This window comes from Apostichopus japonicus, chromosome 8, assembly GCF_037975245.1.
Source record: "Apostichopus japonicus isolate 1M-3 chromosome 8, ASM3797524v1, whole genome shotgun sequence".
Lineage (NCBI taxonomy): Eukaryota > Metazoa > Echinodermata > Holothuroidea > Aspidochirotida > Stichopodidae > Apostichopus > Apostichopus japonicus.
This window is the reverse complement of record NC_092568.1, coordinates 4,958,154-4,972,629: the sequence shown is the minus strand read 5'-3', so window position 1 is coordinate 4,972,629 and position 14,476 is coordinate 4,958,154. Positions and strand designations below refer to the sequence as shown.

The 14,476-nt window shown below is 36.5% G+C and overlaps 1 protein-coding gene across 1 annotated transcript in view; it reads right to left on the bottom strand.

The window, feature by feature from the left end:
• LOC139972175 (BTB/POZ domain-containing protein 9-like) overlaps positions 1 to 14,476 on the bottom strand; it is a 30,440-nt gene that overhangs the window by 10,074 nt on the left and 5,890 nt on the right. Inside the window, exons 2-10 of the mRNA XM_071979170.1 lie at positions 14,196 to 14,401; positions 13,020 to 13,386; positions 11,925 to 12,189; positions 9,217 to 9,439; positions 6,948 to 7,067; positions 6,176 to 6,291; positions 3,772 to 3,961; positions 2,454 to 2,561; positions 1,432 to 1,510 (exon numbers count right to left, since the gene is read on the bottom strand). Of these exons, the coding sequence (XP_071835271.1) occupies positions 1,432 to 1,510; positions 2,454 to 2,561; positions 3,772 to 3,961; positions 6,176 to 6,291; positions 6,948 to 7,067; positions 9,217 to 9,439; positions 11,925 to 12,189; positions 13,020 to 13,386; positions 14,196 to 14,380 (1,653 nt within the window). The 5' untranslated portion in view covers positions 14,381 to 14,401. The remainder of the gene's footprint in view (positions 1 to 1,431; positions 1,511 to 2,453; positions 2,562 to 3,771; positions 3,962 to 6,175; positions 6,292 to 6,947; positions 7,068 to 9,216; positions 9,440 to 11,924; positions 12,190 to 13,019; positions 13,387 to 14,195; positions 14,402 to 14,476) is intronic.

The following is a 14,476-nucleotide window of genomic DNA, read 5'->3' as shown; positions in this document are numbered from 1 at the left end:
ATCGGCTGTTCTTCATCACCGCATCTCTCATTCTCTGAACAATGCACGGTGTCATCCTACTGAATACTCTTACTTTAACTCAAGACCTGATATAAAAATATCTTTACAATTATTAATCAAAGTAAAAAGTTGACTCCCTTTGATCGTGAAACAAAACTAACATTGACAAAAATGATATTGCATAAAAGACACTCAAACTGTTATAATAAACGGCCTTGTTTTGCAAGCCCCACTTTCGCTCTCATTAGCATTATGTCAGCATTAACAAAAAGAAAAAGAGAGATTCGAATGTGTAAGATGTACACAGTGCAACACTGCAAACCCGCACTTCAACGAGTAATGAATTTAATATCAAACACTGTAATAATTAGTTTTATTCTTTTGTCTCTGCAGGAGAGTTTGATGGAAATTCAAATAAAGTACTCTGTAATGAAGCTTGATGAAACTTGGGGCATTTCTGATCTTAGGTTGTTAACCCAATATAAGTAATTACCAAGTCAGTAATTTTACCATCAACTCAATTCTGCACAGCTCAGGCAAGATTACAATTTGGAAGTATTTATTGTAAGACAGGATTTATGACTTGATGTCATAAATAGGGGAAGTACATTAGCACATACTTTCACTTTAACTGACAGTTTTCGATCTTACTCAAATGTTCTTGTCATTGCACATTCTTGAGCAATAAGTTGAGCAATACGTTGAACTGATTTCCTAGGATATTACAACAATAACAAAGATCTGCTGAATAAACTGAAACCACCAATGATTTCCTTCTCTCGAGTAATAAAGTGTATTTGGATTCTCTCAAAGGTGGGTTGAATACAGTCAGATAATCTTGGGTTTTTAGAATAATGCGCTACACGAACCTCCCAGTGGCTAACGGTTAAGGAAAATATGAACATTACAGTGACTTGATATTTTGTAAAAAAATATCACATTTATTTTGGAAATAAACTTGAAAGTGGCAAAGCAATCTGAATGACACACCGCAAGGCAAACTTTCTCTCTCCTCAGAATTGGTGTCTGCCCGCCAGATGGTTAGGTTCCAAACATTAATTTCCAATTCTAGCTTCATTCCTTCTACTTGTGTACTTGTTTTATGTTTTGGTATAGATTAGTGCTGTCATGGAATTCAATTCTAAGAAATGATCTATAAAATAATCTTGGTACTTTTATACATCACAACATTGGCACAACAAGGAATGAGACACATTATGGTGCATTACTCAACAGTAGATGGGTAGAAAATTGGTACAAACCTTATTAAAGCGATACTGTTGTGTATTTTATTATGGAAGTTGTGGGTTAGATTTGACTTTTAATAACAGTGAAGGATCTAGTCTCCGGGTTTGACAAACCATCCTAAGGAAACTACTTCAGATACAACAAACTATAACATGTAATTTACTTCATCCCCTATGTATTCACCTCATTGGCTGTGTTTCGAGTTCCAACAATACGAATGAAAGTCACTGGCCTTGGTTCAAAATGTAACGTCTGCCAAGATCTGTTGGGTCAAAAGAACAAAAATCTGGTTTTGTTTAGAAGAAATCATGGAATAAAAGTTTTTGTGAGCACGCTGACATTTTGTCAAACAGTGTTGTCATAATGTCAAACTGTTTATTTCCATTGCTTTTTTTTTTCCAGATTTTAAGGTGACAGTAAACAGTGTGAATGAAAAGTAAAGCCAATATTTAGGATCATATTGGAGACTTCCTATATTATATTTATTAGAATCAGCATTGGCAAACCCACAGTTAATGAAAAATGCAATAATTAAAGAAAAATTTCAAAAATGCAAGCACAATGGTTCTAATGATGTCATATTTAGATTTACTCAAGTCTTTAACTTGTTATTAAAATTACGATATTTTCCAAACAAAATCAGCTTCTTTGTCAGCTGTTTGACTAAGTTGTCCATCACAGGCATCTCTGTCACAATGATGGTCATTCAGTTTGCTTCTCTATTTATGTTGCTTCAAGGAACATGAAAGCAATAATGTATTTAATACTCCAACCTACTCAGTATGGAGTACCTTGTTAGCAAAGCTCACCAAGTGCTTCATTAAAAAGAATTACCCAAATTCTCCCAGTAGAGACCACAACAATAAACAACCTATCAATAATAACACATAAAACTGACCATGTGTTTAGGATATACTTACCTGCTTCGAACATCAAGAGGGACCTGAAAACTTAAAAATAGCAAGCCTCTGATGGAAGTTCTTAAATGTCTTGAAAATATCAAATAAATTCCACCACCCAACCAGACAATTCTTGACCATGTTTTGAAACATACTTTTGTTCCAAACATCTGTGTAGTAAACTTGTGTATGGTCAAGAGTTCTTATATTCTGAGGATACTTATTCCACAAAGACATGTGTTTTACTTTGAAACACCCCCACCTTCTTCTATCCAGGCACTACTTCAAAGATCAGTGATTACTAACCGGCATTGGTCCTTGGTTTTATCAGCTACTTTACACCAGTTCTGTTGGTTGGTAGAAACCTCAACGTAGTAACTGTACGTTCTGGCATCACAGTCCCAAAGTAACAGTCTGAGCGTAAGAAAGAAACATGAGGCCACTAGATGAATATCTTGAGACAATCTTAAGGAAACAAGCACCTAAGCTGCGACAAACCCCCAATTTCTTTTAAGGCAGATGGAAAAGAGGAAATTCAGGAATTTTAGGTGAAGGTTAGGGATTATTTCAAACTACTCTGCACTGGCGTTTAATTGGTCACTGAAGACTTCAATGTAATAAATGTAGCTTCTAGCATTGCAATTCCATTATAGTGATTTGAATACACAAGAAAACAAAAAGAAAAGAAATGTGCACTTGTAGCATATCTTAAATAATCTTAAAGAAATTCTATGTGGTGATAAATGCCAGAAATTTTGGAGGCGGAACTCACAAAGTTGATTGAATGTTAGATTAATATGGCATCTACTCTGTTAGTTAATAGAAACTTCTGCATACTGGGTATAGCTTGTAACATCACAATTCTGAAGCAATAGCTTGAACAGCTAAAAGACAGGTGCACTAGTACCATAACCACCCCCACCCCACAAAAAAGAAAATTCACCTGGCTTGTGTCAAACCCATGAATATTGTGAGGCAGATGAAGAGAGGGACCGTATGAAGTTGGGTGAGGTTTTAGGGACTTTTCTAAAACTAGTCCGACATTTCCAAACAGCTTAACTATAAATTGCATGCACCAGCTCTGGTGGAAACATTTACTATTTGGAAAAGTGAAACAACAAAATGAAAGTTCCTAGTGTAGACAAGCCTACCTAAATTCAAAACTTAAATGAAAGAAAATGGACACATGTTGGAAAGCTTACTAGCACCATTTCCAATGCTTCAAGAGTCATGGTCATGTAAATGATTTTGGTCAACTAGCAGTTGAAACTTACAACGAGTTATGATTGATCAGCATATATCTTTAGAAGAACAGCCATCACACAACCCACACAACACGTAACTGTTTATTAGTCACCAAATACTGACCATAACTATACAGAGTGTAACAGAAAATGGTCACTCATGTATGCTTGCCACACTAAGTCATTTTATTATGTAATTTAGTACTACTGGCATGGGTTTGGGGGATGGGAGGTTGGGGTTGTCTGAGTATCAAAGAAGATAATGGAGATACATTTGAGTAATTTTTAGTGAAATTTGGGGCCAATACTGAAGCACTTAAATCATTGGAGGGTTGGGAGGGGGGGGGATGGAGGGTTGGGGGAACAGGTGGAGGACATACCGCATGGAACTGACGACGTATGGCTGGCTGAGCTGCACCACTATTGAACCGCTCCCGAGCTGATGACAGGTGTAGCCAGAGTCCCAGTCGTAGCTCTTAGTGTCTCCATTCAGGAGAGCATTCCTACTTCTGCTTACACCTTCAATTACTATTGCACTGTTATTAATGGTTGCCATGTTCTCAACCGGTACTGGAAATTTAAAGAAAAACAACAATAAACCACTACATATTATAAAAAAAAAGAAGTAAGCAATACATAAATCAACATAACTTATAGTTTTAAAGGCACATAAATTTTGATGCCTTTCTTTAGGTAAACTAGTAATTTATAACAAAATTACAAATTTGGGGCATTTTTACCCGAATGATATCACTTCTCTCAGTCTGAGGTTAATGCATGTTTCTTGAAATTTTAGTGTAAGGTAAAGTTAGGTTGGAATGAAACACATTCAATATAAACTATAAGAAAGTAAAAATACATAAATGGAAACTTATGCAATATATAAATTAAGTTAACTAATAGTTTAAATAAAATTGATATAATCTGATAATTTTTTTTTTTTTTTTTTGGGAGGGGGGGAGGGAGGGGGGGATAAATTGGTACTTCTGAGTTATGATATGCATCTTCACAGGCATGCTAAAAATGACATGACATGTTCTGATCAGTCCAAGACTGACATGTGTTTACTAAGGTCATGTGCAGCACAATTTAGGTTGGATTGATGCAAGAAAATGAATCAGCAAGCTTTTATTGTTGTTATGATGATGAAGGGCAAGAGCAACTTAAATCAGTTTTCTAGAGATGGCTGTTTGGGAACTCCTATTAGTATGGTCAGTGTGTAGTCCAAAGGAATATTAATAAAGATATTTTACCTATGTAAAGGTCTGACACATCACATGTCCTCGTTTGGATGTTTAAAACCGACAAGAACTAGAAAGCATGAGTAAGGATGCTTTCAAGCATACATGCTTAAGAGGTCTTATTTATATCATCAGTGTGAAATCAGTCAGACTATTAATGTGTTACCTTGTCACAGGTATGTTAAGTTCTGAGACACCACATGTCCCAGTTTGGAGGTTTACAAGTCACAAGTACTAGAAACAGTCAGTAAGGAGGCTTTCAAGCGATACATACTCGAGAGGTCTTATATCATCAGTGTGAAATCAGTCAGACTATTAATATATTACCTTGTCACAGCTATGTAAAGTTCTGAGACATCACATGTCCCAGTTTGGAGGTTTACAAGTCACAAGTACTAGAAACAGTCAGTGAGGAGGCTTTCAAGTGATACATACTCGAGAGGTCTTATATCATCAGTGTGAAATCAGTCAGACTATTAATGTATTACCTTGTCACAGCTTTGTAAGGTTCTGAGACATCACATGTCCCAGTTTGGAGGTTTACAAGTCACAAGTACTAGAAACAGTCAGTAAGGAGGCTTTCAAGTGATACATACTCGAGAGGTCTTATATCATCAGTGTGAAATCAGTCAGACTATTAATGTATTACCTTGTCACAGCTTTGTAAGGTTCTGAGACATCACATGTCCCAGTTTGGAGGTTTACAAGTCACAAGTACTAGACACTGTCAGTAAGGAGGAAGTATGCCATGTTGATATGAAACTTCCAGAACCAAACTGAGTTTACATATCAGCCTCTCACCACTACCTTGCTTCCCTGTTGACCTTTAATCTCGTCATGGTCAGCTATTACCTACCTCAACTATGATAATTGATGAGTTTCTTATTTACAAGTACTCTGAAGTACTCATAAACCAGTTTCAAACTGTAAAACATTGTAAAACTGTACTTGCTTAAAAGGTACTTCTCATATATCAACTCAGTTACTGAAAATATTGACAGTAAATACTGAAGTAGCAATTTGGCAGTCTTTGGTGATCATCTGCTGCAGACTTCATAATCGCTCACAAAAACACCAGCTCAACGAATTCTTATGTTATAGTTTAGATAAACTTAGTTCTATTCTAATAATTTATTGAAAATCTGATCGACATTTCTCACTGAAGAGGTCACAAGGTATAAATTTTTATTTGTAATTTAATTTCTAATTCACAGAAAGGCAAAGTATTTAACATTTATTGAGATGGAAATTTGAACTTGGTTGCACCTATACGATCATTCTGACAAAGTCACATCTGTATAAACTGAAAAAAAAGCCCTAAACCCAGGTAAAAGATCGATTCGGCTACAACCATTTGACTGCTTATCATCACTATGGAGTTATCAAGTGCTTAATGCAGGGCACAATATTTCTGTCCCAGACACTATCAGCAACTTTGTTGTCCATTTGGGCAATCTGCAAGTATTTACCAACTTTCATCCTTCATGTTACAATATCCTAAAATTAAAACATACTTGGAGATCAAAATATATTCGGTACGTACTTATGAGGCCTGTATCTCTATCCAGCTCAAAATGTTTGGTCGTGAAACAACACTCGAAGGAGACGAGATGGAACACTTTGTTGGTTGAGTTGAATGTACCAACGATGCGAATAAATCTGAGGAATAAAGGGAACCCATTGGCTTTTATTAAAATATAAGCGATGTTTTGCTTTCAAGTTTTTGGTCTTTTTTTGTTGTTAAACTAAGTCAGAGTAAGCATTGTTTAGCTTTGGTGATTCACTAAACTTTGATAAGAAACTTGAGAATCCAGGATAGCATAAATATTGTTACGTTACTATACAGTAATACACATACAGTACTAATAGCACTGTCAGTTAAACCAAAGGGAGAGAAGAATAACAGAGCAAATGTAAAGAAACCAATGTTGAAACATTTCAGCAGTACTCTGATATCACTTAAAACATTCTTGAACCCATATCATTTAATATACATTGTCATTTTTTTGTGAGGTGAACTGTGCAATGAGAAGCATCAAAATATCCCAGTCAAATGTGTTCTATAAAAACTTAAAAGACTTGAATGCAACCATTTCTCGATTCAACGGTTTTTATCGATTAAAATCTACATTAATTGGGATCTTGCCATCTTATTTCACTCTCTGTTTGGAATGTAAGGTATTCCAAGCATAAGATACACAAATTGCAACAAATAAAATAAATTTGTTTAATCATGCATATTCACTCTTTCCTGATTAGGAAAGATAAATTATTTCCTCCAATTGACACACATCTATGACTGCTCTCAATCTTACTTGCAAACTCTTGGCTGGAAGTGCAGGTTCTGCCAGGACCTACAGAGGTACGTTCGGTGGTCTACAACCTTCACCCAATCCTTCTCATCCACAGAAGCTTCTATGTAGTATGAATAAGACCTAGAGTGGAAACCAAAATAAAAATTATTCATCGAAATCACTGAATAGGTCAAATTAATATGCATCGGCCACCGGAGACAGATCTAGCGGGTCGACACAGCAACAACAAACCAGAACAGCTTGGTTAAATAAGATCACAAAAATGTTTTTTTTTAATTAAATTTGAAATAATTCTCATAAAGCAATGAACAAAATTCATGACGTAACCTTCTCTCTAATGTAGCAAAGTAAAGTGGTATGCAGTGCTGCAATTTATCAAAGCATCCGCACAGTCACAACATTTCTCTGTTTATCATTTATAATTATAAGAGACAACACTCAAATCATATGTTTAAAGCATTTACAAGCCACAACACATAACTGTATTCAATCAACATATATATACAATTTGCCATCTACCTAAACTAACAAATTTGGTAACATGTCAGCACTCTGTTCCCTGTCAACCATATCTGAGATGCTGCTACTTCACTCTTCTTTCTCACTCTAGGCATCTAGGCAAGTAGTCAATATTGATGCCATCCTTTAGAATGATTTCTGTTGACAAACAATGTCAACCTCATCCAGTAGAGAAATTACTCCATACTGTTAATTTTAAAGTCTAAACCCGATCTCAATATCTTGCCCATATCTTTAGATATGACTGATTGAATGTAACCTATTTTGACTGGCTAAACCATCAACTACTCCAAGACATTGGATCACACTCACAGTAGGGGGTCTGTGATGTCATCTGGGCAAATGTTCTTTGAAAGCTTTTACCTATCGGCTATTAGCATCTTCTTGTTGATTTATCCTCGAAAACTGATACATTTTACATGCTTGTTCACAGTAGCTGTCACAGTTCTCTGTAACTAGTTAGAATTTTGTCAAAATGTATCTTTTTTGTAGAAAGAATTCTTTTCCTCTGTGGATAACTGATTGTCAAATTACAAAGAGAGCAAAGATATTTGCAGCCCTGATGACATCAGCCATTCTGCTGTTGCCAGATACATGAATAAAATAGCCCATAATTTGAAACATTGATATCTTCACGATACAAAATGATATGAGGGTGTAGCTTTAGACCAAAGATTCAGAACATTTTTAGTAATTTTGCAAAGAAATCACCTTGAGTCCACCAGAAAATCCTTTTAAATAATTTGTCTTTCATATATCATTGTACCTGAATCTGAATAGTTAATACTTCCTCAAAATATAACAGGGGAGGGAAAGGAACAGAAATATCACTCAATAACAACAATTCTCAGGAGATCTACAGTAATAGTCATAAATTGCACACTGCAGTAATCAACAGTGTGTTTTATACTACAACAAGGCAACCATTTTGAAATCATCAAGTAATGACTCAACATGCAGCTCTATATGTACTGTTTGAACATCGTATGAGCATCTATTTTTCATATCTAAGTGTAATTAATTGTGAATCAGACAAGATCCTTACCAACAAAGCTGTTTAAATATTCAATAGAACTCATATGCATGACTCATATACCAGCAAATATAATAACTGGTTACATTTTAGATCAGACAATATTGATAATTCTCAAATGGAGAACCTTTATCAATGAAGCTATATTCATTATTAAGGGTACACTTAGTAAAGAGATTTGGGTTTTTTTCCTGGCTATTAGTGAAATTAATTTACAACATTGCGACCTTCCAAGAAAACCTGTAATGACTGACACGCTTAGCAACCAAAGGTTTCTCCCTTGGGAGTAATCAAACAATTTTGTTAAAATATTGGTTGTTGTGGTTTCCTCTCTTTATAGAGATTAATTGCTTGACATTCATGAGCTAAAGAAGCTGAAATAAGAGGGTGGTGTTGCAAGCAGTGGAACTGGGGTGGGGGTGGGGGTTGCGTAGTCTGAAGGTAGGGTAGGCAACAAGGAAATGCTCCCAATAAGAACATAAGTACTGTATGAGTTGGCTTCCTAGAGGACAAGCCAACCCTTCCTCCACCTCCTTAAGGACCAATGCTTGTCTTAATGGCACGGTGCCTTCCCTTCTTGCACCCCGTTGTTATTGTATAGCAAATTTCCTTTCCTCTGAGCATCCTACATTGTAGCACTGTTTTTCAATATGCTGCCATCGTTCCCTGATAATCCAACATGGAATGCGACGATACTAGTAAAACTCTGTTACATACCTGTTATCTCGATCCCAGAGGAGCAGTTTGATCGTATTTAATATTGATGGTTTTCCGAGCTCGATGACGATACCTTCCGGTTCTGCATCATCCTCTATGGAGTGCCTGGTAAATCCCCGGTCCAGGTCATAGTTGATGCTGTCTCCATCCAGGAGGGCTGTTCTCATTTCTCCCTTCATCACTTTGGCCTTGTATTTAACTGTTCCAACATTTTCGTCTGGGACTGAATGAATTGTTATACAGAGTAAAAGAAATCATAAAAGTGTCAACCTATAACCAAAACGTTCAAAAAAAAAATTATACTACAGTCAATCAATCAAGTCAAAGTGACTGGGAAGTTATGCACTGTACATGGTTGGAAAGAGCGAGTATATAATTGGCTAGTGCAGAATTAAAGCCAGTGCCTTCAGGATTACATGTTCTATAGATGGTGTACCTAATGATTTGAGGTGACCTCTACAGCCCATAATGGCAATCCTCATACAATACCTAATGACCTAAGTGACCTCTACAGCCCATAGTGGTGATCCCCATACAGTACAGAACGACCTGAAGTGACCTCTACAGCCCATAGTGACGATCCCCATACTGTCCCTAATGACCTGAGGTGACCTCTACAGCCCATAGTGGTGATCCCCATACAGTACAGAACGACCTGAAGTGACCTCTACAGCCCATAGTGACGATTCCCGTACTGTCCCTAATGACCTGAAGTGACCTCTACAGCCCATAATGGTGATCCCCATACAGTATATAACGACCTGATGTGACCTCTACAGCCCATAATGGTGATCCTCATACAGTACTTAATGACCTGAAGTGACCTCTACAGCCCATAATGGTGATCCCCATACAGTATATAACAACCTGATGTGACCTCTACAGCCCATAATGGCGATCAACATACAGTAACCAATGACCTGAAGTGACCTCTACAGCCCATAGTGGCTATCCCCATACAGTGACTAATGACCTGAAGTGACCTCTACAGCCCATAGTGGCTATCCCCATACAGTATAATCAGTCTTTACTGGGGTTGCCACTTGTCAGTCGTAACTGTGACAACTGACAAGGCATAACACCCCATTTTTCATATGTATCATACAATCCAGGAAATGGCAGGGATGAGAATTCAAGAGAAATTACTTTTTTTCTTTTCATATATTACAGTATATCTATTTAGTGACACATAATTGCAAAACTACCTGAGATAAATTAAAAACAAATTCTGCAAAAACCCAGAAATTGTTAAAATAGGGATCTGAAGTAGTGAAGTAGGGGTAATTAAGTCTTGTCCTTTATTCAAGGGATCAGAGATTAAATTTGTGTGTGGTGGGAGAATATTTTAATAAGACTTAAATGTGTACTATTCCTTTAATGTTTAAATTTACACAAAAACAATTCAATTATCAAAATTGTTTAATAATGACTGCACAGGTACACAATTAAAAAATTCACCAGGAATTAGTCTGTGACATGTACTCATTTGTACTTTGATCTGTATTTTAGTATTTAATATAAGAAAAGAGAATACAAAAATATAAAAAAAAACACGTGACCTGTGAGTTTTAACACCAAACAAAGTACTGTGCTTTAGCCTTAATAAACTTTGAGCCCTTGTACCTTCATAGTACATAAAGATGTTATTCACCACAACGTGTACACCATGCCAATTTTCTAAATCCCACACCATATTCACCCTTGGTAAAGTTGGATACATTTCATAAAGAATGTTATCTACTGTACTGTGTATAGAGGGAAAAGGACGAATAACTGTGTACACAGAAGTAAATTTCAAGAAAACAGCTGTGCAAACATAAACTAATTTGTATACAGGTGGTCTTTATAATGATAGGCCTACACTGTGCATTGTAATACAGCCTTCCTCACAGTAAATTATTATTTTTTTATCAAGGGCAATAGTTCAATTCATACGTAATCTCTAAGGCATGGTGTCTGTGAATTCAGTCCCTCATTTCCATTTTTTTTTGCCTTTGACTTCCAATAATAATTTTTTTTTCAGGTAAATTTGACTTTTAAAAATATTTTACAAGGGGGGGTGAGGGTGGCAGAGGGTATCCTTAAAACTGCCTCGTGAAACTGGAACCTACACTAAAAACGTAGGAGAAACTAAAAGGAAACCTGGGAAACCCAAAGACACCCCAAAATAAAAGTATTATTGTTTAATCTTTGTGTGGTAAGGTGCTTTTAATGGAAAGTTTGTGTGGATCCTTGGATAGAGTCCAAACAAGAATTTTCAAGGGTGTAAATGTTCAACACAAAGACTATGTGATTCCAGAGCTTTGGCCACTTTGGATGGTAGAATGAGAAGGAGGGCGGTATACCGGAAATGGTGCAGTCACTGGTAGAGGGGGATGCTAAAAGGTTACCGAAGGCTCTAGATAATGTAGAGCAAGAGTGCAGTTGTTGAGGGGAGACAGGTGAGTGATTAAGCCAATTAAGTATTATGGAATACGAGAATGAGTACACACCCACATCTAGTCTGTCTGCAGATGTTGTTTTTTCGTTGACATTGCTTTATCTCATCATTCCCAGCATATTCATATTATTCCCAAAGCATTAATATATACACAATTTACTGGATACAGTACGTCCACAGATGAAATCCTTTCTGTACACTATGGGTTGACTTTGTTTTTTAAATAAAGAAGGCAGTAAAATGGAAAAAGATGATGAATTTGACTTACTTAAGACTCCTCTATAATTGAGGTCGGCATCTTTTCTCTCATATTTTTCTTCGATAGCATCCAGGATGGCATTAGGGCAGAGTAAGTTGGATGGTCTGACCACCTTGAGTAATTCATCATAGTTCATGAGTGGGAGGCGGATAGCCTTCACAATTTCGGTGATGTCCGCCTTTGGGTTCGCTTCTGACCATCTCTCGACGGCTTTAAAGATTTGAACTTCCGATGCATAGAATGAGTCTCTGGATATGACTTCCCTTAGAGCAGACTATTAGATAAAACATGTTGCAAACCAATGGCCGTTTATTAAAGTGTCTTTCATAAATTGAGGGAGAGCTCAGGTTAAAAAGAGGGACAGCAAAACTACATTACTAGATTTATGTAAGTTAGTATGTGAATAAAATCAGTAGAATATGTAATTAAATGTTTAGGAGAGATATAGTAATGCAGGGAAGTTTTTGACAATATTTTGCATTCAGAGTACACAACACGCATCTTAAATGCTATTTATCCATCTCAGAGGTCTGTATTTTGTTAGATTTATGAGAATACCGTGCAGGGAAAATCCTCTTAATAATTACTTGAATCATAATAAAGTAAACAGAATTGGAGAAACATGCAAAGGCTCCAATTAATCTTGGCAAAGAGTTGTTACTGCAAACAACGATCATCTTGTACTCATCGAAGAAAAATCTCAAGGGATAATAAATCTTTAGGTTCTGACCATACTGATCTTTGACCTCTACAAACTATTTGAGAATGTATTCATGTCATATCAAGTGCAATGAAAACTTCACATTTGCTCAAAGTATATTTCTTGAGCCATGTCTTCCTTTTTCTTTAAAAGATTTTCACTTTCACCCCATTTAACCTCATATGACCTTGAACTGTGATGTCCTCATAAGAGCTTTGACCATCATCATTACGGCCAAACCATTCTCAGACAAATTTAACTACTTTGTACGAGACAGTAAGATCAGTGTTGTGAATCATGTAGTATAACAAAGTGAATTGAAACCCTGACTTGCTGTGGAAAAATAAATATTACTGATAACTTAGTTATAGTATTATGCAAACCATGGACCCCTGATTACTTACCTCTGACAAACTAAGGAAGCCTTCACTCGCCATCACATCCTCTGCATTACTATCCATATACATGTAACAGGTCTGCTTCAGTGAATCCAAAGAATACAATGTTGCTACGTCGTAGATTAAACAAACGTTATGAATACTGAGGATGGCTCGAAGGTAGCCAGATATAGCGCCCTCGAGTTCAGCAAAGCCGTATTGGTGGGCCAAGCCCATTACGTCCAGCAAGATATCCTCTCTTAGGTCCAGCAGGTTTACCCTGCCCATATAAATATATTTCAGTAAGGTCTCAAATGCCTGAGCATTGGTGTCCTTGAGTTCGATTGTTCTACATTCTGGGTCAGACTCCCGAAGACCTCCAAATAACAGCGCTCTGTTAGAAATAGAAAATTAACAATTTCAAGGTGTAGCGTTCAAAAGTGCCTGCACACACTACCCACATGTTAATGAGTCCACCTGCTACGGTAATGTACACCCATTTTATCATTTTCAGTTGAATTTATAATATTCACAGGAATACAAGGTGACTTTTTAAACTGATTCCAGTGATACACTACTTTGTATTGTTATAAAACAATAAATTATCCAAAGATAAAGGTATGATCCTGCACTGACAAATAAGATGTTTTTAAGATAGATCAGCTAACCTAGTCAACCAGCTAACCCAGTAACCAGCTAACCTATTTTATTACATTTGCCATGTATATATAATAGTAACCATTTTCACCCAGCTGCTTACAGTCCTAGGCAAGTATTTTCTGTCCTACTAACCACAGATGAATTAAGTAGGCTTATAGGATTAGACAGTTGTTTTACTGTACGAGATTACAACATGCATAGCGCATGCTCAGCCTAAATTAACCCAAAGTGTTCATATTTATGCTCTGGAAATGCACCAAAAAATCCACTTTTACTGAACACTGTTTGAAAAGAATTAAAAGTGACCTACATTGTTACAATGTGATTTGACAGTGTAGTTGCAAACTGGAAGGACTCAATTATCACAGTCAACTCAAAAACCTGTTTATCTTTCATTTTTGAGAAACTATATCATATTTAGTGGAAAACTGTAGTGATATAAGACGAAAGATAAAATGAAGCTGTTCAACACTGACTGCTTTGTACTCAAGAATAACATGTCAGTACACATCAGAATTTCCACGTAAGTAAGATATTTTGTACCTGAAATAATGGCACCTGGCAGCCAAGATGTCTTTATGGGCATGGAAATGACGTCCTTCAACGATCAGGGTGATGTTGCTGTACTCTTCATTGCAGTACATATTGCCTATGTCATGTGAGAGTAAGGTAGCATGCTCCACCTCTCCGAGAGGGGATGTGGGACTGATCCGATGGGTGTCACTCATGGCTCTTCACATTGAAGAATCCTGATAATAAAGACATTACAATCTGATTTGAAATAATCTTAACAAGTTATTAGTTAAAAAAAAAAATTACATTAG